Consider the following 24,392-nt stretch of genomic DNA (forward strand, 5'->3'; position numbering starts at 1 on the left):
GCTGCTGTCAGCACAGAGTCCGCTTCAGATCTGTCCCCCCCTACCCTCTCTGTCCCTCCTCCACTCACGTGCTTTCTCAAAAATAAATAAAACATTAAAAAGAAAAACTTATGGGGTACCTGGGTGGCTCAGTCAGTTAAGTGTCCGACTCCGGCTCAGGTCATGGTCTCACAGCCTGTGGGTTCAGGCCCCACATCAGGCTCTGTGCTGACAGCTCAGAGCCTGGAGCCTGCTTTGGATTCTGTGTCTCCCTCTCTCTCTGCCCCTCCCTCCACTCTCTCTCTCTCTCTCTCTCTCTCTCTCAAAAATAAACATTAAAAAAAATCCTTCATACTGCTAACTATAAACCCAAAGAAACAATATAAGCCTCAACTTTGAAAAACATAGACATAGCAATAGAGATGGCTACACTTACACTATCACTATCCAACCTTGAGGCCTGATAGTCACAAAAGCTCACTTGAGGCACCCAATGCCTCTATCTGGAATTTTGCTCCCTGACTCATAGAACGAGCTCACATTGCCACAAACTGGTCGTGGGCGGCAGCAAGAGCAAAGGGGAAACCCCCTGATCTTCCTTCATTCACTCCTGCTGCCATCCCATACCAAAGCACCAGCTCCCTTGACTGGTGTTTCAGATTCTGCCCCATTTCTCCTCTCTCTTCTCCCAACCTGTACCAGAGGAAGCCACCCATGCCATTCCAGAAGCGAAACCCTGCTTGAGAAACTAAACATTTGATAACAGCCAGAGTCTGTTTTTCCCCTGAAATTAGCCTTTTGGAACACCCAAGGACTGTTCTTGTCATATAAGAGTAACTTTCCCTTCCCATTAGCATGCTAAGTGTCTTTTATTATTTTTACTTATTTTTTTAATGTTTTATTTTTTTGAGGGAGAACATGTGCACAACATGGGGAGGGACAGAGAGAAGGGGATAGAGGATCTGAAGCAGGCTCTGTGCTGACACCAACTGTGAGATCATAACCCGAGCCAAAGATGGACGCTTAACTGACTGAGCCACCTGGGTGCCCCGAGAGTCTTTTAAATGTGTATTTCCTTATCTTCAGCAATAAAAAACTCATTTTACAAAGCCTCAAATAAGGGGTGCCTGGGTGGCTCAGTCAGTTAAGCGATCAACTCTTGGTTTTGGCTCGGGTTATGATCTCACAGCTCCTGAGTTCAAGCCCCACATCAGGCTCTGCACTGATAGCGGCCTGCTTGGGATTCTCTCTTGTCCTCTCTCTGCCCCTCCTGTGTGTACTCTCTTTCTCTCTCAAAATAAATAAATAAACTTAAAAAAAAAAGAAAGAAAGAAACCTTCAAATTAGCTAAGAAAAACTCTTTTTTAAATTTCTTTAAAATTTATTTATTTAGGGGCACCTGGGTGGCTCAGTGGGTTGGGCCTCTGACTCTTGGCCACGGCTCAGGTCATGATCTCATGGTTTGTGGGACCGAGCCCCCAATGGGCTGTGTGCTGACAGCACGGAGCCTGGTTGGGATTCTCTCTCCCTCTCCCCTGCTCGTACTCCTGCACTTGCTCTCTCTCTCTCAAAAATAAACTTAAAAAAATATTAAATTTATTTATTTATATTTTGAGAAAGAGCACAAGTGGGGGAGAGGCTGAAAAAGAGAGAAAGAGAGAATCCAAAGCAGGCTCAGCACTGCCATCGCAAAGCCTGATGCAGGGCTTGAACTCATGAACCATGAGATCATGACCTGAGTTGAACCCAAGAGTCAGAAGCCTAACCAAATGAACCACACAGGCACCCCAAGCTAAGAAAAACTCTTAAAGAAAACCACAGGGGGTAGTTACTAGTGGAAAGGAAAACAAGGAAGCATGTTCCTAATACCACAGCAGATATTTGGAAGCCAGAAGCCAGGTGAGGACTATGAATTTTCTCAGAAGAAGCAGAGTAGAGATCAGCTGGGCATGGGACTCCTGTACCAACTGGTCATAATAACCTATTCCCTTCCCTGCTTCTCATTATCTAGGGAGAGACACTGGTTCTAGATTAATTAGGTTCAAATCCAGATTTACCACATAATAATTATGAGGTCTTGGGACAATTATTTAAATTCAGCATGTGGCACATGGTACATATTTCAATAAATGTTAACTGTTAATAGCAGCAGCAGCAGCAGCACCATCAGCAGCAGCCCTGCCTTGATTCTCACCTTCTCTTTCCAGGCCCTGAGGGTGCTCCTGGCCCTCTTCTATCAATGGATGGGATATCAGGGAAACCTTGTTGTCAATGCCTAACAAATGCAAGAAAAAAAGTTTCATCCAAATAAGGATCTCCTATTTACTGACATTCTGATCCCTTTCCTCCTTCCTTTCATGACCAAACTTCTTAAAAGACTAGCCCATGTTCACTACCACTGCCATTTTCTTATTTTTCAACCCTCTGCAATTACACTTTTAGACACCTCTTTTTAGGGAAGCTTTGAATGCTAAGGTAACCCACAACCTCCTAATAGCACTAAACACTTTTGATGATGTCTTTTTTAAATTCGTTATTGGATTTCACACAGCCACTCCCTCCTGGTCCTTCTTATACCTCTGTCATGTTTCCTGTGGTGTTCCCCAGGATTAGTCACCTTCCCCCTACCCCCACCTCAGTTTTGAGTGCTTTTAGTTCACTCCCTTGATTTCAGCTACTGCCTACATATAATGATCACCAAATTGCTTGCTCTCATGTTCTTCTGCCCACTTAAGCATTCGTAAGCCACCCCCTACCCATCATAGGCCTCTCTCAAGTTCCAGAGCTGTGTTTTCAATAGCCAACTCAATAATCATATATAGGCATCTCTCACTCAACATGTCCAAAACCAAATTCATCACGCTTATCTTGAATGACATTACCTTTTACACTCAATTATCAGTAATCAGAAATCTTGAAGACATCTTTGTACTCTTCCACCATCGACGTGTGAAACCAAGCCTACCTGAAGTACTTCCTAGTTGTGTTCTTCTTTATGCCCATGAAATGACTTCTCACATAAGCTATAGCACTAGCCTCTTTACTAGCATTCCTGGCTAACCTTTACAATCCATATTTGATAGCACATAATCATGATCTTTCTAAAATACAAACTATATGTCACTTTTCCTCTTAAAAATCTTCAGTGATGCTGGGGCACCTGGCTGGCTCAGTCAGTTAAGCCTCTGACTTCAGTTCCAGTCATAATCTCACAGTTCCATGGGTTCGAGCCCTGCATAGGGCTCTGTGATGACAGCTCAGAGTCTGGAGCCTGCTTCAGATTCTGTGTCTCCCTCTCTCTCTGGCCCTCCCCCGCTCATGCTCTGTCTGTCTGTCTGTCTGTCTCTCTCTCAAAAATAAACAAACATTGAAAAGAAAATCTTCAGTGATGCCACATTACCCATATGCTAAAATCTAAAGTCTTTGGCCTGGTGTCCAAGGCCCTCTACATATCTTCACAATCTCATATCCTCTATTCTCCAACTATCCTTATAGATTCAGTCATAATCATGTTTCAGGTCCCCAAATATTCTGACCCTTACTGCCCTGCAGAAGCTGATCCAGGAAAGGCCTTCCCTCTCATGTCAATGACGAGCTCAATCACGAGCACTGCAAAATTCCAGCACTAAGCTCTGAGGCAAACCATAGGACTTCATGCTAATAAACTTCACAGACTGCATTTATCTCTAGCAGCACAGGTATTACAGCATCTTATCTTTTCTTAGATATCTACCTGTCCCACTACACTGTGAATTCCTTTAGAAGGAACTATGTAAGTTCAAACCATTATTATACCTCCAACATGTGGTTGAGGGCCTGCCACATAACAGGCATCCAAGAAATGTTTGTTAAATGAATAAATGTTTAACATCCAAGTTTTGTCTCTGGTCTTATATTCCCATAGAAACAAGTTGGGTAGCTTATGCATCAAATAGGCCACCATGGTTTAATAACAACATTTTACAGTTTGCTGGGAAAAAAAATGCTTCACCTCAACAAAGAAGGTTACAGAGGGTACATACTTCAACTCAATAATAAGGGCCATATATGAAAAACCCACCACTAACATTATATGCAATGATGAAAAACTGAGTTTTTCCCCTAAGGCCAGGAGTAAGACAAGGATGTCTACTCTCACCACTTTTATTCAACATAGTACTGGAAGTCCTAGCCACAGCAATCACACAACAAAAAGAAATAAAAGGCATCCAAACTGGTAAGGAAGAAATAAAGCTTTCACTATCTCCAGATGACATGATATTATATATAGAAACCCTAAAAACTCCAAGACACTACTAGAACTAATAAATCAATTCAGTAAAGTCACAGGATACAAAATCAATAGACAGAAATCCACTGTGTTTCTATACACTAATAATGAAGTAGCAAAAAGAAAAATTAAGAAAACAATCCCACTTACAATTGCACCAAAAATAATAAAATACTTAGGAATAAAGTTAACCAAGGAGGTGAAAGACCTGTACTCTAGAAGCTATAAAATACTGATGAAAGAAATGGAAGATGTCACAAATGGAAAGATATTCCATGTTCATGGATTGGGAGAACCAATATTGTTAAAATGTCCATATTACTCAAAACAATACATAGATTCAAAGCAATCCCTATCAAAATACCAACAGCATTTTTCACAAAACTGAACAAATTACCCTAAAATTTGTATGGAACCCCAAAAGACCCCAAACAGCCAAAGTAATTTTGAAAAAGAACAGAATTTAAGGTATTTCAATCCCAGATTTCAAGATATACTACAAAGCTGCTGCAATCAAAACAGTATGGTACTGGCACAAAAAAACAACACATACATCAATGGGACAAAAGAGAGAGCCCAGAAATATATCCACAATTATGTGGTCAATTGATCTTCAACAAAGGAGGCAAGGGTATGCAATGGGAAAAAGACGGTCTCTTCTACAAATGGCACTGAGAAAACTGGACAGCTACATGCAAAAGAATGAAATTATACCACTTTCTTCCACCACACACAAAAATAAACTCAAAACGGATTAAAGATCTAAATGTGAGATCTGAAACCATAAAAATCGTAGAGAAGAACAGGCAGTAATTTTGTCTGACATTGGCCACAGCAACACTTTTCTACATTTGTCTCCTGAGGCAAGGGAAACAAAAGCAAAAATAAACTACTGCAACTATACCAAAATAAAAAGCTTCTACACAGCAAAGGAAACCACCAACAAAACAAAAAGGCAACCTTCTGAATGGGGGAAGATACATGTAAATGACAGATCTGATAAGGGTTTAGTATCCAAAATATATAAAGATCTTATACAAATCAATAACCCCAAAAACAAATAATTTAAAATGAGCAGAAGATATGAACAGGCATTTCTCAAAAGAAGACACACAGATGACCAACAAACACATAAAAAGATGCTCAATACCACTCATCCATCAAGGAAATGCAAATCAAAACCACAATGAGATATCACCTCACACCTGTCAGAATGACTAAAATCAAAAGCACAAGAGACAAGTGCTGGTGAGGATATGGAGAAAAAGGAACCGTTTTTGCACTGTTGGTGGGAATACAAACTGGTGCAGCCACTGTGCAAGACAGTATGAAGGTTCCTCAAACAATTAAAAAGAGAATTACAATAGGATCCAATAATTCCACTACTGGGTATTTACCCAAAAAATATAAAAACACTAATTTAAAAAGATATATGCACCCCTATGTTTACTGCAGCATTATTTGTAATAGCCAAATTATGGAAGCAACTCAAATGCCCAATAACAGATGAATGGATAAAGATGATGTGGTGTGTGTGTGTGTGTGTGTATGTATATACACATACATACATTGGAATGTTACTAAGCCATAAAAAAAGAAAGCTTGCCATCTGCAACAACATGGATGGATCTAGAGAATACAATGCTAACAGAAATAAGTCAGTCAGAGAAAGACAAAGACCATAGGATTTCACTCATGTGGAATTTAAGAAACAAAACAAAGAAAAAAAAAAGAGACAAGGGCGCCTAGGTGGCTCAGTCAGTTAAAGCATCTGACTCTTGATTTCAGCTCAGGTCATGATCTCACAGGAAGTGAGTTTGAGCCCCGCACAGGTTTCTGAGCTGACACTGCAGAGCCTGCTTGGAATTGTCTCCATCTTTCTCTCTGCCCCTCCTGCATCTCTCTCTCTCTCTGTCTCAAAATAAATAAATAAACTTAAAAAAAATCATTTAAAAAAAGAAAAAAAAGAGACAAACCAAAAAACAGACTCTTAACTACAGAGAACAAACTGGTGGTTACCAGAGGGGAGATGGATGGCTGGATGGGTGAAATATATGAAGGGAATTAAGAGTCCACTTATCGTGGTGAGCACTGAGTAATGTATAGAATTGTTGAATCACTATTTTGTACACCTGAAACTAATATAACACTGTATGAAAAAAAAAAACTTCAAATACCAATCAACCAACTTAAAAATCAACTTCTAAGAAAGGAGGAAATAAAATCTCTTATCTGTAGTGTTTCCTCTCACCCAGTTTCTAAGGTGCTGCTGTTATGGTAACCCCAAAATGCCCAAACCCATGACATTGTAATCCAAGATATATGGAGTGAATGTTTAATTTTTTGTTTGTCTGTTTAAAGGAAAACACCTTGTCTCAAACCAAATAAAAGATAATCTTTGACAATGTGTTAAAAAAAAATCAACTTCTAAGAATACACTCCATTCAAAAATGAAGGAAGGACTGCAAATCAAAATCACAATTTGGTACCACTTTACACCTACTAAGATGGCTATTAAAAAGAAAAACAGTTAAGTGCTGACAAGGATATGGAGAAACTGTAACCCCCATACATTGCTGATGGGAATGTAAAGTGGTGCAGCTCCTGCGGCAAACAGTTTGGCAGTAGCAGATAAAGTTAACACAGAAGTAACATTTGAACCAACAATTCCATTCCTAGGTATATACTCAAAATAAATGAAAACAGGGACTCTAATAAGAACATGTACAGGGATATTCATAGCAGCACTATTCACAGTAGCCAAAAGGTAGAAACAGCTCAAATGTACATCAATGGATAAATGGATAACCAATGTGTTACACATGCATACAATGGAATATTATTCATCCATAAAAAGGAATGAAGTATTGGTAGCTGAAATGGCATGAATGAACCTTGAAAACATTACACTAAGTGAAAGAAGCCAGACACAAAATCACATACTATATGATTCAATTTATATGAAATATCTGAATAAGTAAATCTATAGCAACAGAATACAGATTAGTGATCACAGGGGCAAGAGGGAGGAGAGAATAGGAAGCAAATGCTTAGTGGGTACAGAGTTTTCTTTTAAGGTGATGAAAATATTTCCAAACTAGATAAAGGTGGTAGTTGTACAACATTATGAACGTACTAAGTGACTCTAAATTGTGCATTTTGAAATAGTTAATTTTCTATTATGTGAATTGCACCTCATTTTAAAACACAACACTGGGGGAAAAAAGAAAGAAATCTGTATACTTCGAATGGGTCAAGTATTTTGCATACATTATTAAAATTTGTTTCTATAATTTTGTAAAGCAAGTATTATTATCCCCATTTTACATATAAAGAAATAGAGGCTTGGGGCACCTGGGTGGCTCAGTTGGTTAAGCATCTGACTTTGGCTCAGGTCACGATCTCTAGAACCATGAGTTTGAGCCCTGCATCAAAAACAGAAGAAGAAGGGGCACCTGGGTGGCGCAGTCGGTTAAGTGTCCGACTTCAGCCAGGTCACAATCTCGCGGTCGGTGAGTTCAAGCCCCGCGTCGGGCTCTGGGCTGATGGCTCAGGGCCTGGAGCCTGCTTCCGATTCTGTGTCTCCCTCTCTCTCTGCCCCTCCCCCGTTCATGCTCTGTCTCTCTCTGTCCCAAAAATAAATAAACGTTGAAAAAAAAATTAAAAAAAAAAAAACAGAAGAAGAAGAAGAGGAAGAAGAGGAAGAAGAAGAGGAAGAAGAGAAAGAAGAAGAAGAAGAAGAAGAAGAAGAAGAAGAAGAAGAAGAAGAAGAAGAAAACAGAGGCTTAGTGCATTAAGTAACATCTAATCCAGTATCACACAGCTAGTCTCATAGTGGTAGGAACGGGATTCACATTCAGGACTGTCTCACCCAAAAGCCCATGCTCCTTGCTTAAAGTGGGTACTGTTTTAAACTAGTGAGGTAAGCAATGAAAAGACAATTAAAATATTTTCTTCTATAATCTTAACAAACTCAAATGCAGAATTAAATAGTTGGGTTAAACATTTCTTAAGGTTCAAATTTGAGGGAGCTTCTGTGTAAACCACAGATAAAAATATCTAAAGTGGTGCTAAAAACAAATTATCAACATGCCCTTAATAATCCAGTATTTAGGGGCTTTCCTTTTTTTAAATTCTCTTGGCTAAAAGAGAATTTTTCCTTAAGGGAAAAATGCATCAAATATTAGAGGAGAACCTTCTGTACTCTAAATTTTCTTATGTATTTTCTCAAAATGAAACATTTATAATCCAAACACATTTTATGTCTATTAATTATTATAATAACAAAGCAAGAATACTTAAGTAGATGGGACCAAACCAATACAGTTCTGTATACATGGAACAGAATACAACACATGCTTCTAAAGACATCCTCAGCTGGTCTCAATGAATACTGGCAATTAATTAATATTTCTTATTTTTTAATTAAAATATCCTAAGGTTTATATATCAAAATATTAGAGGATGGCAAGAATACTGGCAAGAATACAGGCAAGAATACAAGCAATTTTTAGATTTTACCCTATCGCTTTGTTTTCTAAATGTTCTACAATTCCAATTTTGTCATAAAGATTATAAAATGCCCTCACAAAGATAAACCTAGCCATTTGGGGGGGGGGGGTGAAGAGAAAGAGAGAGAGAGAGAAAGATAAAGAGAAAGAGAGAGAGAAAGAGAATATCTTAAGCAGGCTCCAAGCACAGCACACAGCCCAATGTGAGACTCAATCTTACGACCATGAGATCATGACATGAGCTGAAATCAAGTGCTGGACGCTTAACCGACTGAGCCACCCAGGTGCCCCAAACCTAGCCACTTTTTAAAATAACAGAACAAGTCATGTCTCTAAAGAAAACAATTATTTGACATAAGCATTACTAATATTGTATTTTGATAAAAAGCCATACAACTTGTAAAGACATACAAGAATCCACTAAAAAATAACAGTAGAGATACCCATGCAGACTCACTGCATACTGGCAGTGACCTCTAGAATCTGCAGCTGTCTCCAGCAATTTCAGAATTAAAGAGTAGATCCCCTCAGTAGCCCAGGCTGACTCAGCAGAATAGAACTGTAAAAGCATCATTATTGGCCAAGCAGCTGACCAGCAGAGACACATGGTCTCTATTTCCATTCACAGTAGCAGGGGCACTCTTGGTCTTGGTCAGACACCTCCCAAAGGCCTCTGCTTATCACTCTTCCTTTTACCATTACTTAAAGACCTCTAAGATACTTTTTCACTTTTCTCACTTTCTCACTGTGCCCAAAACAAGTATAAAAGTTCTTTTTGAGACCTGCCCCCTGCCCTATCATTTTAAAAGGTTTATTTGTTTTACAACTAATCACTACAAGGAAAAAGAATGGCAAACACTGAAAAAGTTAAAAAGGAAAAGAAGGTCTCTAATTCTTAGTGGTAGCTGTCCCCAGTTTTTGTGGAAATGGTACTGTCTTTTCATATTTTAACCCTTATTGGACCTATTCTAACTTGAATGTTCTGCCCAGTTCCCTGCTCATTTACCAAGAAGAGATGGTTTAGTTGGCATTGTTGGCATCCAATAGTGTGAACAGGCCCAGCCCTATTGCCTTCGCTCCTCCACTGTCTTTCCTGAGTCTCCTCATGACCTAGGTAGGTTTCCCTCCCCAAAACCAAGAACCACAGTTTTACAGTATTAAAAATACTTTAAACATACAATAAGGGGCGCCCGGGTGTCTCAGTCGGGTAAATGTCCTTCAGCTCAGGTCATGATCTCACAGTTCGTGAGTTTGAGCCCCACGTTGGGCTCTGTGCTGTCAGTGTGGAGCCTGCTTTGGATCCTCTGTCTCCCTCTCTCTCTGCCCCTTCCCTGCCTGCACAAGCTTGCTCTCTCTCTCTCCCAAAACTAAACATAAAAAAAATAATAATAAAATAGGGGTGCCCGGGTGGCTCAGTTGGTTAAGCGTCCGACTTCAGCTCACGTCATGATCTCGTGGTTCGTGAGTTTGAGCCCCACATCGGGCTCTCCACTGTCAGTGCAGAGTCCACTTTGGGATGCTCTGTCTCCCTCTCCTCTCTCTCTGCCTCTCCCCAACTCTCTCTCTCTCTCTCACTTGTTCTCAAAAGTAAACATTTTTAAAAAGCTTGTTAAAAAATAATATAAAATAAACATACAATAAAAGATAACTCCCACATAAAAAGAAAAACAAGCCATTCACTCACGAAAGTAAAGATCTGATTTAAAAGAGCTTGTTTTGGGGCGGTATGACAGAGCATCCCCATTTGGGAAATGCTGTTATGTCTTTTCTAGGAGCTTTTAAAAATTATGTCTGGACAACTAAACCAAAACCAATATACTGAAAGTCTTTGTAGCTTTAATTTCTGTCTCCCCCATTTCAAAATAAGACTTGGAGATCTAAGACAAACAGATTCAAGAAGAGAAAAGACACCCTTTACACACCTTATAAAACATACCTTAATCTGTATAGAATATTCTATAAGGTTACTGAAAACTTACAAAAATGCTACAGGGAAAAATATCCCAAACACAATTAAAAGGTTAATGGATAGCTCTCTAAATTAAACAAAATACAAAAGTCCAGTTAAAGTTATTTACCTTGTACGTAAATGACACTGCCTTTTTTCTTGGCATACATGCTAAATTAAAATAAAATCTAATTTAGTGGAATTTATATGGTTTTCCTAACTTGTTATATAATGATATAAGCATTCAGCCTAGAAAGGAAACCAAAAAAATGCAAGCAGCAGCTAGAAATCACAATTAAATTTTAGAAGGGCCTTAAGAGCGTTCTTTTAACAATACTTGCCCCATCACAGACGCTCTGTAAACTACTCACTTCAGCTTCATGGGGGTGCTTCCCATGAAGACCATTATATTTCACAATCGCTACTCATATCTGCTCACTTCAAAAGAAACCAAGATTTTGGTCACAATGACATTAAAGAAGATGACAATTTCCAACACCTTTAATATTTTCAGAAGAAAGTTCACATGAAAAGAAGCAACTTCAGTTGTTTCAGGTCAATTCATAATTCATTTAACAATTCTGAGCTCTTAAAAGCCACTCAATTTTTAAATCACAGCACCTTTTTTCTTACAGAATGACTTGCATTATGCTGTTAAAAAAAAAAAACAACAACATAGCAGTCACTGCTAGGATTTCCACAAACCAAATGTACTGACACGATATTTAATTAGTAAAATGTTATCCACATCTCTATTACTGTACAAATACTTTTACTAAGTCTCAGGTAATTCTAATGAAAAATCATGTCATATTCCTCAAGGCTATAGAAAAATATATGATAACACTTTCCATCACAAACTGGAGATTTAAATTATCAAGTTTGAGTCACAATAGGGTTGTTCTTTCTTTATTTAAAGCCATCTTTATGGTAAAAATAACCAGACTGACTTTTCCCTTCTACCATAAAACAATTTTTATAAAAGACTAATCAAATAATAGTACCACCAATTTCAGTAAGTAATATTTAGAGCAAAAAAGAGAATTTTTTGAGATAATAGAAATGATTGGATATTTAGTACACAAAAGCTAACAAAGCAGACAATGAATTTCTTTAACCGTACTTCAACTACAATATAAAGAAACTTTGGGGTAATTCCTACCTTTAGAAATATTCCAGAGAAACAAGCTGTTGCTATATTTACCATTAAAGTGACTTAGGTTCCACTTGATAGCCTTTCTCTTTTACCAGAAATAAAACTGCCTTTCTGGAGAAAGCGAGTCAACAACAAAGCCCATGTTGCCAGAGCAAGCCTAGATTTCTAGCAAATGGGGATGAGGCTATTTGCATTTGTTGGTTTAAGGGGAGGAAGAGTGGGAGGAGGGACTAAGAGGACTGCTAAAGTAATTCGCATATTGTCTGTGGGCTGTATGGACAGTGATCATCAGTCACCTGCTCAAACTTCCCTCACTCCTGCCTTCAGAGAAGAACCAAAGGTTACCCTGGGTCAGAGAATCTGGAAAGAAATGAGAAGACTTGCAAAATCTAACTGCTAACCCATTGCGTCTGTAGACAAAGTTATCCCCGCTGAACCACGTGTCCTAAAACCAAGACATTTTAAAAGTCACAAGAGAACTTGTTAAAATATATCGCAGAACAGAAACAAGAAAGAAACTCCAGGCTCTGCTTACAATTATTGCAGTATTTAACTGAAATACTCAAAACAGAGAAAGGACATTTGGTTTTTTCAAGATACTTCTTTGCATCACAATAGCCATCTCATTTGCACAAGCAAAACATTTGTTCCAAGCTGTTAGTATGAAAAAGAAAATATCAGCTGTTTTAAATTTCATGGCTTTTGAGTGAATAATTTGGGGTGATAGCATTTCTATTTCATTTATGCCAAACAGAAAGAGTACTAAATAAATTAAGTATAGCCTGTATTTTATCATAAGCTACATTAAGTGCAAAAATCTAAACAAATACTTAAAATTAAGTGTTCATTCAGAAGCTTTCTCATGGCACTGACACACCTTGAACTTTTTACAGCCTTAATTACATGTATGTCTGTTACTTTTGACCCATTATAACATAAAGGAAAAAATGCTGCTTTATGTGGTTTTTACTAAACATACACAGTTGTATAAAAAGAGGGGAATGGGTGGTAAAGATATGTCCTAAAAACTATAAAATCTTAATTTTAAAACTTAGAGAAAGGTGAAGACCAAGTCACAGAAACCACATACTCCTCTATGTACCCCTGAACAAAAAACAAAAGCAGCCATAATTTCTGGTTTTGTTTCTTAAAAAAAAAAAAAAAAAAATGAGACTGAGGTGGGGGTAGGGGTGGGGGATAGAGTATTTGTTTGCTCAATGGAAGGTCTGAAATGTTTCTCAAAAGACTAACTTTGAAAGGGTTCAAAAGGAAAATTCTACATAGGAAGGGCTTTACCAAATAAGACTACTATATAAAATGACTAGTTACATTTTTAAAAAGATCAAAAGTTCAGATTTTAAAACCCACTCCCTTAAAATTTTAAATTAAAAAAAAAAAACCTAAACCACATACACACCACACACACAACCACAAAATAAACCAGCATTCGAAGCAGCTAACAGTGCCCAAGACAATCTCATTTAAAACCTATTCAAAGCATTTTACTTTACTCTTAAGAAACAAGTTCCTATTCATACAGTTTGTATCTGAACTACCAACAGAGAAACTCTAATATGCCAGTTCTATCAAACATCATCAAAAATATTTTACAAAGCTATGGAAGAAATGCCATGTTACCACCGAGTTCTACCTAGAAATTAAAGCTTTTTCTGTTAGAGGTGGGGGCTGGGGAACCCAATAAAACTGAAGGATTTTGCCAAGAAAGGAGCTAAGATGGTCACTGATAGGCTATACCACTAGACAGGAATGTTTCCTGATTCTAGGTTTTCCCCTCCTCCACAGTTCCCTATGGACCAGAGGAATTCCTCTAAACCCTCAGGACCCTGCAACTTTATACTCAAAGCATCTGGAAGTTTGCTGCCCTCCTTCCTGGTTGGTCTATGTGGTCACAACTGCATAAAGAATTAGGCTACAATATGACACTTCACACCAGCGTAGGTTGTTAATTTATAACCAGTGATGCATAAATCTGAAGCTAAGTTAAATAAAACTAATTCATTAGTGTTTTAGAAATTACATAAGTTGAAAGTTTAATTTACATAGTTAACTTAAAAGTATTTAACTTTAAGTACCTCTAAAGCCAGGTAGAATGGTTTACAATATAGCAATTTATTTAAAAAAAAAAAAAACTTTCAATATACCACAATATGAGAAAAAAATTAGTATTAGGGTAAATATTTCTAAGAATCCTCTGCCTCTTAATATATCCATTTTCTCAAAGACTAGAAACCTACATTTATTGTGTTCATAAATAAAATCATAAAAAACAGCAACCTATTTGTTTAGAAACTTTCCCAAATAAAGACAGGAAACATTAAAATATTAAATACAAAAAGCACACATAGCCTTTAAAATAACATTAGTTCCAGTTGTGATCCTAAGTTATTAGATTCCGGGTCTTGCTCTTTCACATATTAAATGTGTGAACTTCAATGAGATGACTGGCTATGTATCCTATGTACCAGAGACAAAAGAAAGGTAATATGGGAATAAATCAATAGCTTATAGAACATTCCTAAATTTCTATCATTTTTTTTCAGAGAGAATGAAGTTGTAGGATACAAAGGAGGTGGGGAACAAAATGAAACAGAAAACAGCAAGACCAAATAAATTCTTCAAGAAGAAAAAGTCTACACTGGGCCTTGTTTTAGTTTACTTGACCCAGCCTTCTTTAAATTGTCAAGGACACAGCAGTACACATACTTCTTTCCTCTTTCCCCCCAGATACCCTGTACAGGTCCAGAATAAATCTGATGAGCTGTGACAGCACCAACCAGCAGTGAAGGACTTTGAAAGACTGGAGGGTCATAATGAGAGCCAAGAAACAAAAACCTAAATAAACAAGAGGAAAAAAAAAACCACACAGCTTGCTCAATTTTCTATCCAAGGTAAGTTTCCCAGTGGATTTTTCGACCAATGATAAGCCTAAAAAGAACCTGGCTGTTTCTGATTATAGAAGTGTTAACACAGGGAGAAAAAATTTTGTTAGAGTAAGCTTTAAAATATATTAAACTGTATTACTGTTTTTGAAGAAAAAAAGTAAAGCTTAAATAAGTAGTTTTTTTATGTAAAGTCAAACCAAGTGGCATTCATAGATGCCTCATTACATTTCTTTAAGAAATTATCCAAGTGAACTGTCTTTAGTCATTAAGTATTTGAAAAAGTTTTAAGTGTTATATGCTTAAAAAATGTTGGAAAAGCAATTATTCAAAGGTTGAAAACCAAGCATTTATGTGTGTTTAAGAAATATTCAAAATGGGGGCGCCAGGGTGGCTCAGTGGGTTAAGCAGTAGACTTTGGCTCGGGTCATGATCTCACGGTTCGTGGGTTTGAGCCCAGCGTCGGGCTCTGTGCTGACAGCTCAGAGCCTGGAGGCTGCTTCGGATTCTGTGTGTCCCTCTCTCTCTGCCCCTCCCCCACTCACAGTCTCTGTCTTTCAAAAAATGAAAATGTTTAAAAAATTTAAAAAAAGAAATATTCAAAATGAACCAAAAAATACAGACTTTTTAAAATTTATGAAATTCAATCAGTTTAACATTATTTGTGTGCCTTTTGAAATTACTTAGCTAAGATCCTTAATTTAGACCCTTATATTATTTAATGTTCAAGTCAATAAAATTAACATTTCTGTACATTTTTAAAGACCATAAATAACATTAAAAAGCAAATGAGAAAAAAGTTTTTACTTTTATGCCACCATACACAAAAATAAACTCAAAATGGATTAAGATTAAGGACCTAAATATGAGACCTGAAACCATAAAAATCCTAGAAGAGAGCACAGGTAGTAATTTCTCTAACATCTGCCATAGCAACATCTTTCTAGATATGTATCATGAGGCAAGGGAAATAAAAGCAAAAATAAGCTATTGGGACACATTAAAATAAAAAGCTTTTGCAGAGCAAAGGAAACAATCAACAAAACTAAAAGACAACATATGGAATGGAAGAAGTTATTTGCAAATGACATAACCTATTAAGGGTTACTATCCAAAATATATAAAGAAGTGATATAACTCAACATCCCCCAAAAAGAAATAATGTAATTAAAAAATGGGCAGAAGACATGAATGGGCATTTCTCCAAAGAAGACACACAGATGGCCAACAAACACATGAAAAGATGCTCAGTATTTTTCACCCATCAGGGAAATACAAATCAAAACCACAGTGAGATATCACCTCACACCTGTCAGAATGACTAAAATCAAAAACACAAGAGACAAGTGTTGGCAAGGATGTGGAGAAAAAGGAACTATTGTGCACTGTTGGTGGGAATGCAACTGTGGAAGACAGTATGGAGGTTCCTCAAAAAGTTAAAAATAAAACCACCTTATGATCCAGTAATCACACTACGGGGTATTTGCCCAAAAAATACAAAAACACTAACTTAAAGGGATACACGATGGGGCTCCTGGGTGGCTCAGTCGGTTAAGTGTCCGACTTCAGCTCAGGTCATGATCTCACGGTCCGTGAGTTCGAGCCCCGCGTCGGGCTCTGGGCTGATGGCTCAGAGCCTGGAGCCTGCTTCCGATTCTGTGTCTCCCTCTCTCTCTGCCCCTCCCCCATTCGTGCTCTGTCTCTCTCAGTCTCAAAAATAAATAAACATTAAAAAAATAAAAAAAAAAAAGGGATACACAAACCCCTATGTTTACTGCAGCATTATTTACAATGGCCAGATTATGGAAGCAGCCCAAGTATCCACTCATAAATGAATGGATAAAGATGTGGATATGTATATGTGTCACATACACACACAATGGAATATCATTCAGCCATAAAAAGAATGACATCTTGCCATTTGCAACAACATGGATGGAGCTAGAGACCATAATGCTAAGTGAAATAAGTCAGAGAAAGACAAATACTGTACTCATATGCAGAATTTAAGAAATAAAACAAATGAGCAAAGGAAAAATAGACAAAGCAAGAAACAGACTCTTAACTGTAGAGAACAAAGTGATAGTTACTAGAAGGGAGGGGGGCTGGGGGGATACATGAAATAGGTTAAGGGGATGAAAGAGTACACTTATCATGATGAATAATGAGTAATGCATAGAATTATTGAATCACTATATTATATGCCTAAAATTGCCAGTATATGCCTAAAAATGCCAGTATAGTTAACATATACTGGAATCTTTAAAAACTATACTGGAATCTTTAAAAAAGCACATGACTGACAAAAAGTTTTTACTTTCGTGACATTTATTGCTATGTGCAATAAATGAAGCACCCAAATGAACAAGAAAGGAAATAAGAAAAAAGTAGGAAAAGGTTAGTTAGCAGGAAAATTATAAAAGAATATTAATGGCAAAGATATATGCAAAGAAAAAGATTCACCCTCACTAGCTAAGAAATGAAAATTTTAAAAACATTTTTTAAATTAGCAAAAATAATAAGATAATGCCTAAAGTTGACAAGAGAAGGAAAAAAACACTGTCACTCACCTCTGAGGGGAGTGGAAGTGGGTATGACTTTCTAAAAGACCATTTGTCAGGAAGGGAGTTAAGATGGCAGAGAAGTAGGGGGACCAGGATTTTCCTCGTCCCTCAAACACAGCTGTATTGAGGTCAGATCACTCGGAACAGCCAGGAAATCGATCTGCAGAGGGGCAGAAGGATCTCCACGGTTGGAGGGAGACCGCTTGGCAGGATCGAAGTGCATGTATGTGAACTGTGGGAGATAAAACGGCATAGGCACGGAGGGGAGGGAACCCCTTCTGTGGAGAGACAAAAGGGAGAGAAAGAGAGAGGAGTTGTGAAAGTGTGGCATCGAATTAGCACAAATGGAAAACCTCTCTGGAACACGGACTGGGGAACGAGAAATACAGAGAGTGCCAGTGTCTTTTTTGCCAACAGCCTTAGGAGCTGAAACTCAGAGGTTTCAGAAAAGGGCGACTTTCTCCGGAATGGAGCTGGAAGCTGTGGCGCACACTACAGGGGAGAAGGGAGCCGGCCAGGAGTGCATAGCATGGTGTAGCAATCTCAGAGGAACACTGGGAGAGAACAGTCCCCTTCCCAGAGTACTTTGGGAAGAGGGTTTATCACACAGAGTGGCTCTACTCCAGAACAGGGGAGAGGAGCCACACTGGGCTGGGTCCGTTAAGACCTGGAGTTCTGAATCCCAGCTGAGCACCTAGAAGGCAGAGAATTGTGGAGCAGGGCAAGCTGATGGCCCTCACTATTCTATCAGCATGGGTTGAGATATCCAGTAAGGGGAGGAGAGATTGGGGCGTTGCCCTTTTTCTCCCTGACATCAACAGGGTGGGCCTTCAGAGAGCAGCACAGGGGCCCCCAGTGGAGATGGGACCTGCTTAAGCCAAACCCCAAGACCCCGTGCCTGGCAACTGATGATTTATTGGGGCAAGACTGACTGACCCAATGCAGCTGGCCTCTCCACACCAGCATAGTCACAAGTCCCAGGCACCAACAGACAACTGTTTTTTTTTTTTTCCTTTTCCTTTACTATTTTATTTCATTTCATTTCGTATTTGTTTCCTCCCTTTTCTTCTTCTTTTTTTTTTTTTTTGGATCAGGCTCATAGTTTCTGACTTGTTTTTGGTCAATTCTTACCATATATTTTTTTTGATCAGGCATTTTTATTCTCTTCTTTTTCCACCCTCTTTCTTCTTCTTCATTTTCCTCTCTCTTTCTCTGGATTTAGCCTTATAGTTTTTTGATTCTCTGTTTGTATTTCTTTTCTCCCCTTTCATTTTTCTCTTTTTATGTAAGCAGGCTTCCCCCCTCCCTTTCCTTTTTCTCCCCCCAGGGTTACTTCAACAAATAAATCAAAGCACACCTAGCTGAAGGTCCAAACACTCCACCACTACAAGCAAGGAGGAGCTCTGCAGAGCACTGACCAGTGGGGTAGAGCAGCCAAAATTCAACAACAGAGTGCATGCAACATACACCAGAAACACTTCCTGGAGTACCAAACTCTGGACAGCGTATTACCCCTTTTTAATATAGTAGTACTCTCAGGTGCAGGACACATAACAAGCTTTTAAAACGCAAAAGACAGAAACGTAGCCAAAATGACAAAACAGAAGAATTCTCCCCAAAACAAAGTTCAAGAAGAAATCACAGAAACTTGCTCAAAACAGATATAAACAATATATCTTAACAAAAACTTAGAATAACCATCATATGACTAACAGCTGGGCTTGAAAAGAGCATATATGATACCAGACAAACTCTTGCTGCAGAGATTAAAGACCTAAGAACTAGTCAGGATGAATTTAAAAAATGCTAGATGCAAAATAAACTCGATATAGTGACAGTGAGGATGCAAGAAGCAGAGAATAGGTGAAACAGAAGACAAAATTATGGAAAATAATGAAGCTGAAAAAAAGAGGGAAAGGAAATTACTACATCACAAGGGGAAAATTAGAGAGTTAAGTGATTCCATGAAATGAAACAATATCTGTATCATAGGAGTGTCAGAAAGAGTGAGAGAAAGGGGCAGATGGTTTATTTGAACAAATCATAGCTGAGAACTTCCCTAATCTGGGGAAGGAAACAGGCATCCAAATCCAAGAGGCACAGAGAACTCCCTTCAAAATCAACAAAAACAGGTCAACACCATGGTATACCATAATGAAACTGGCAAAATACAAAGATAAAGAGAGAATTCTGAAAAGAGCTAGGGACAAATGGGCCTTAACCTACAAGGGGAGACACATAAGGGTAGTAGTGGATCTGTCCACTGAAATTTGGCAGGTCAGAAAGGAGTGGCAGAAAATAACCAATGTACTGAATAGAAAAAATATGCAGCCAAGAATCCTTTCTCTGGCAAGGCTGTCATTCAGAATAGAAGGAGAAATAAAGACTTTCCCCAGACAAACAAAAACTAAAGGAGTTCATGACTACTAAACCAGCCCTGCAAGAGATCCTAAGGGGGACTCTGAGTGGAAAGTAGCAAAGACTAAATAGGACCAGAGGACATGACCACAAACATAAAATCTACAGATAACACAATGGCACTAAATCCATATTTTTCTCACTCTGAATGTAAATGGACTAAATACCCCAATCGAAAGACATAGGGTATCAGAATGGATAAAACAATAAGATCCATCTACATGCTGCCTACAAGAGACTCATTTTAGACCTGAGGACACCTGCAGATTCAAAGTTAGTGGATAAAGAACCATCTCTCATGTTAATGGACATCAAAAGAAAGCCAGAGTTAGCCATACTTATATCAGACAAACCAGACTTTAAAACAATAACTGTAAAAAGAGATGAAGAAGGGCATTATATGATAATTAAGGGGTCTATTTATCAAGCAGAGCTAACGACTGTAAATATTTGTGCCCCCAATGTGGAAAACCTAAATATATAAATCAATGAAACACAAACAAGCAAACTTATTGATAGTAATACTGTAACTGTAGGAGATTTTAATACTCTACTTATAGTAATGGACAGATCATCTAGGCAGAAAATCAATAAGGAAACACCTCTGAATGACACATTGGACCAGATGGACCTAACATATATTCAGAACATTTCATCCTAAAGCAGCAGAATACACATTCTTCTCGAGTGCACATGGAATATTCTCCAAAACAGACCACATATTGGGTCACAAAACAGTCCTTAACGTGTACAAAAAGATTGAGCTCATACCATGCATATTTTCAGATCACAATGCTATGAAACTTGAAATCAACCACAAGAAATTTGGAAAGCACCTAAATACATGGAAGTTAAAGAACATCCTACTAAAGAATGAATGGGTTAACCAGGAAATTAAAGAAGAAAATTTTAAATATACATGGAGACAAATGAAAATGAAAACACCAGTCCAAACTCTTTGAGATGCAGCAAAGGCAGTCCTAAAAGGAAAATACATTGCAATTCAAGCCTATCTCAAGAACGAAAAGAGGCGCCAGGGTGGCTCAGCTGGTTCAACAGCCGAATCTTCATTTCAGTACAGGTCATGATCTCACAGAGTACATGAGTTCAAGCTCCACATCAGACTCTGTGCTCATAGTGTGGAGCCTGCTTCAGATCCTCTGTCTCCTTCTCTCTGCCTCTCCCCCACTTGTGTGTGCACGTACTCTCTAAAAAACTAAATGTTAAAAAATATTTTTAAAAAAGAAGAAAGGTCCCAAATACACAACCTAACCTTAAACCTAAAGGAGCTAGAAAAGGAACAGCAAATGAAGCCCAAAGCCAGGAGAAGAAGGGAAATAATAAATATTAGAGCAGAAATAAATGATATAAAATTTTAAAAAACCAGATCAATGAAACTAACAGCTGGTTTTTTGAAAGAATAAACAAAATTGATAAATCCTTAGCCAGACTTCTCAAAAAGAAAAGAGGACCCAAACGGATAAAATCATGAATTAAAGAGGAGAGAGATCACAACCAAACAATTATAAGAGAACACTGAAAAATTATATGCCAACAAGCTGGACAATCTGAAAGAAGTGGACAAATTCCTAGACACACACTACCAAAACTCAAATGCTAAGAAACAGAAAATTTGGACAGACCTAAAAACAGCAAAGAAATTGAAATAGTTATCAAAAATCTTCCAACAGGGGCACCTGGGTGGCTCAGTCAGTTAAGTGTCCGGCTTCAGCTCAGGTCACTATCTCATAGTTGTGGGTTTGAGCCCCTCATCGGGCTCTATGCTGACGGTGTGGACCCTGCTTGATATTCATTCTCTCTCTCTCTCTCTTTCTCTCTCTCTCTCTGCCCCTCCCTTGCTTGTGCTCTCCCCCTCAAAAATAAATAAACATTTTTTTTAAAAACTAAAAAGAAAAAGCTCCCAACAAATAAGAGTCCTGGACAAGATGGCTTCCCAGGGGAAATTCTACCAGACATTTAAAGCAGAGTTATACCTATTCTTCTCAAACTGGTCCAAAAAATATAAATGGGAAGGAAAGCTTCCGAATTCATTCTATGAAGCCAGCATTACCTTGATTCCAAAACCAGACAAAGACCCCACTAAAAAGGAGAATTACAGGCCAATATCCCTGATGAACCTAGACGCAAAAATTCTCAATAAGATACTAGCAAATCAAATTCAAAAGTACATTAAAAGAGTTATTCACCATGATCAAGTGGGATTCGCTCCTGGGATGCAGGGATGGTTCAATGTTCACAAATCAATCAACGTGATACACCACATTAATAGAGAAAAGGATAAGAACCATATGATCCTATCAATAGATGCAAAAAAAGCATTTGACAAAATATAGCATCCTTTCTTGATAAAAATCCTCAAGAAAGTCAGGATAGAAGGAACACAACATCATAAAAGCTATATATGAAACACCCACAGCTATTATCATCCTCAATGGGGAAAAACTGAGAGCTTTTCCCCTGAGATCAGGAACACGACAGGGATGTCCACTTTCACCACTGCTGTTTAACATAGTGTTGGAAGTCCTAGCCTCAGCAATCAGACAACAAAATGAAATAAACGGCATCCAAATTGGCAAAGAAGAAGTCAAACTTTCACTATTCTCAGATGACATGATACTCTACATGGAAAACCCGAAAGACTTCACCAAAAAACTACTACAAGTGATATATGAACTCAGCAAAGTCACAGGATATAAAATCAATGTACATAAATTGGTTGCATTCCTATACACCAATAATGAAGCAGCAGAAAGAGGAATCAAAGAATCGATCCCACTTACAATTGTACCAAAAACCATAAAATACCTAGGAATAAACGTAACCAAAGAGGTAAAAGATCTGTACACTGAAAACTATAGAAAGCTTATAGAAGAAATCAAAGAAGACACAAAGAAATGGAAGAAAATCGTTCCATGCTCATGGACTGGAAGAACAAATATTATTAAAATGCTGATACTACCCAAAGCAGTCTATACACTCAATGCAATAACTGTCAAAATAACACCAGCATTCTTCACCAAATTAGAACAAATAACCCTAAAATTTGTATGGAACAACAGAAGACCCCAAATAGCCAAAGCAATCCTGAAAAAGAAAACCAAAGCTGGAGGCATCACAATTCCAGACTGTAAGCTGTATTACCAAACTGTAATCATCAAGACAGTATGGTATTGGCACAAAAACAGACACATAGATCAATGGAATAGAGAACCCAGAAATGGACCCACAAATATATGGCCAACTAATCTTCGACAAAGCAGGAAAGAGTATCCAATGGAAAAAAAAAGTCTTTTTAGCAAACAGTGCTGGAAGAACAGGACAGTGACATGAAGAAGAATGATATGGATCACATTCTTACCCCATACACAAAAATAAATTCAAAATGCGAGAAAGACCTAAATGTGAGACATGAAACCATCAAAATCCTATAGGAGAAAACAGGCAGCAACCTCTTTGACCTCAGCTGCAGCAATTTCTTACTGGACATGTTTCCAGAGGCAAGGGAAATAAAAGCAAAAATGAACTACTGGGACCTCATCAAAATAAAAAGCTTTTGCACAGCAAAGGAAAGAATCAACAAAAGTAAAAGGCAACTGACAGAATGGGAGATGTTTGCAAATGACATATCAGATAGAGGGTTAGTATCCAAAATCTATACAGAACTTACCAAACTCAACACCCAAAAAACAAATAATCCAGTGAAGAAATGGGCAGAAGACATGAATAGACACTTCTCCAAAGACATCCCGATGGCAAACAGACATGAAAAGATGCTCAACATCACTCATCATCAGGCAAATACAAATCAAAACCAGTGAGATACCACCTCACATCTGTCAGAATGGCTAACATTAACAACTCAGGAAACAACAGATGTTGGTGAGAATGTGGAAAAAAGGGGAATGCTTTTGAAATATTGGTGGGAATGCAAACTGGTGCAGCCACTCTGGAAAACAGTATGGAGGTTCCTCAAAAAATTAAAACCAGAATTACCCTACAACCCAGCAATTGCACTACTAGGAATTTATCCAAAGGATACAAAAATGCTGATTCAAAGAGGCACATGCACCCAATGTTTACAGCAGTGCTATCAACAATCACGAAATTGTGGAAAGAGCCCAAATGTCCAACAACAACTGATGAATGGATAAGGAAGATGTGTTATATATATATAAATGTGTGTGTGTGTGTATACATACGTACACTGGAATATATATGTTTTATATAATATATATATATTATGTATACATATACACACAATGAAATACACACACACACACATACACACACACGGAATACTACTCGGCAATGAAAAAGAATGAAATCTTGCCATTTGCAACAACATGGATGGAACTAGAGGGTATTATGCTAAGCAAAATAAGTTAGAGAAAGACAGATATATGATTTCACTCATAGGTGGAATTTGAGAAACTCAACAGATGAACACAGGGGAAGGGAAGGAAAAATAAGATAAAAACAGAGAGGGAGGCAAACCTTAAGAGACTCTTAAATACAGAGAACAAACTGAGGGTTGCTGGAAGGGAGGTGGATGGGGAATGGGTTAAAAGGGTGACGGGCATTAAGGATGGCACTTTTTGGAATGAGCACTGGATGTCACATGTAAG

The 24,392-nt window shown here is 38.0% G+C and overlaps 1 protein-coding gene across 5 annotated transcripts in view; it reads right to left on the minus strand.

Annotated features, from left to right (window-relative positions):
* The window catches only part of SCML2 (Scm polycomb group protein like 2), a 102,952-nt gene that overhangs the window by 25,399 nt on the left and 53,161 nt on the right, over nucleotides 1-24,392 (minus strand). For 4 of the 5 annotated variants that reach the window (XM_047844670.1, XM_047844669.1, XM_047844672.1 and 1 more), the window contains exon 8: nucleotides 2,174-2,254. The exons of the other annotated variant lie outside the window; for it this stretch is intronic. In XM_047844670.1, coding sequence (XP_047700626.1) covers nucleotides 2,174-2,254 — 81 coding nt within the window. The remainder of the gene's footprint in view (nucleotides 1-2,173; nucleotides 2,255-24,392) is intronic. 5 annotated transcript variants of the gene reach the window in all.

The sequence above is a fragment of the Prionailurus viverrinus genome, chromosome X (assembly GCF_022837055.1).
Source record: "Prionailurus viverrinus isolate Anna chromosome X, UM_Priviv_1.0, whole genome shotgun sequence".
NCBI lineage: Eukaryota > Metazoa > Chordata > Mammalia > Carnivora > Felidae > Prionailurus > Prionailurus viverrinus.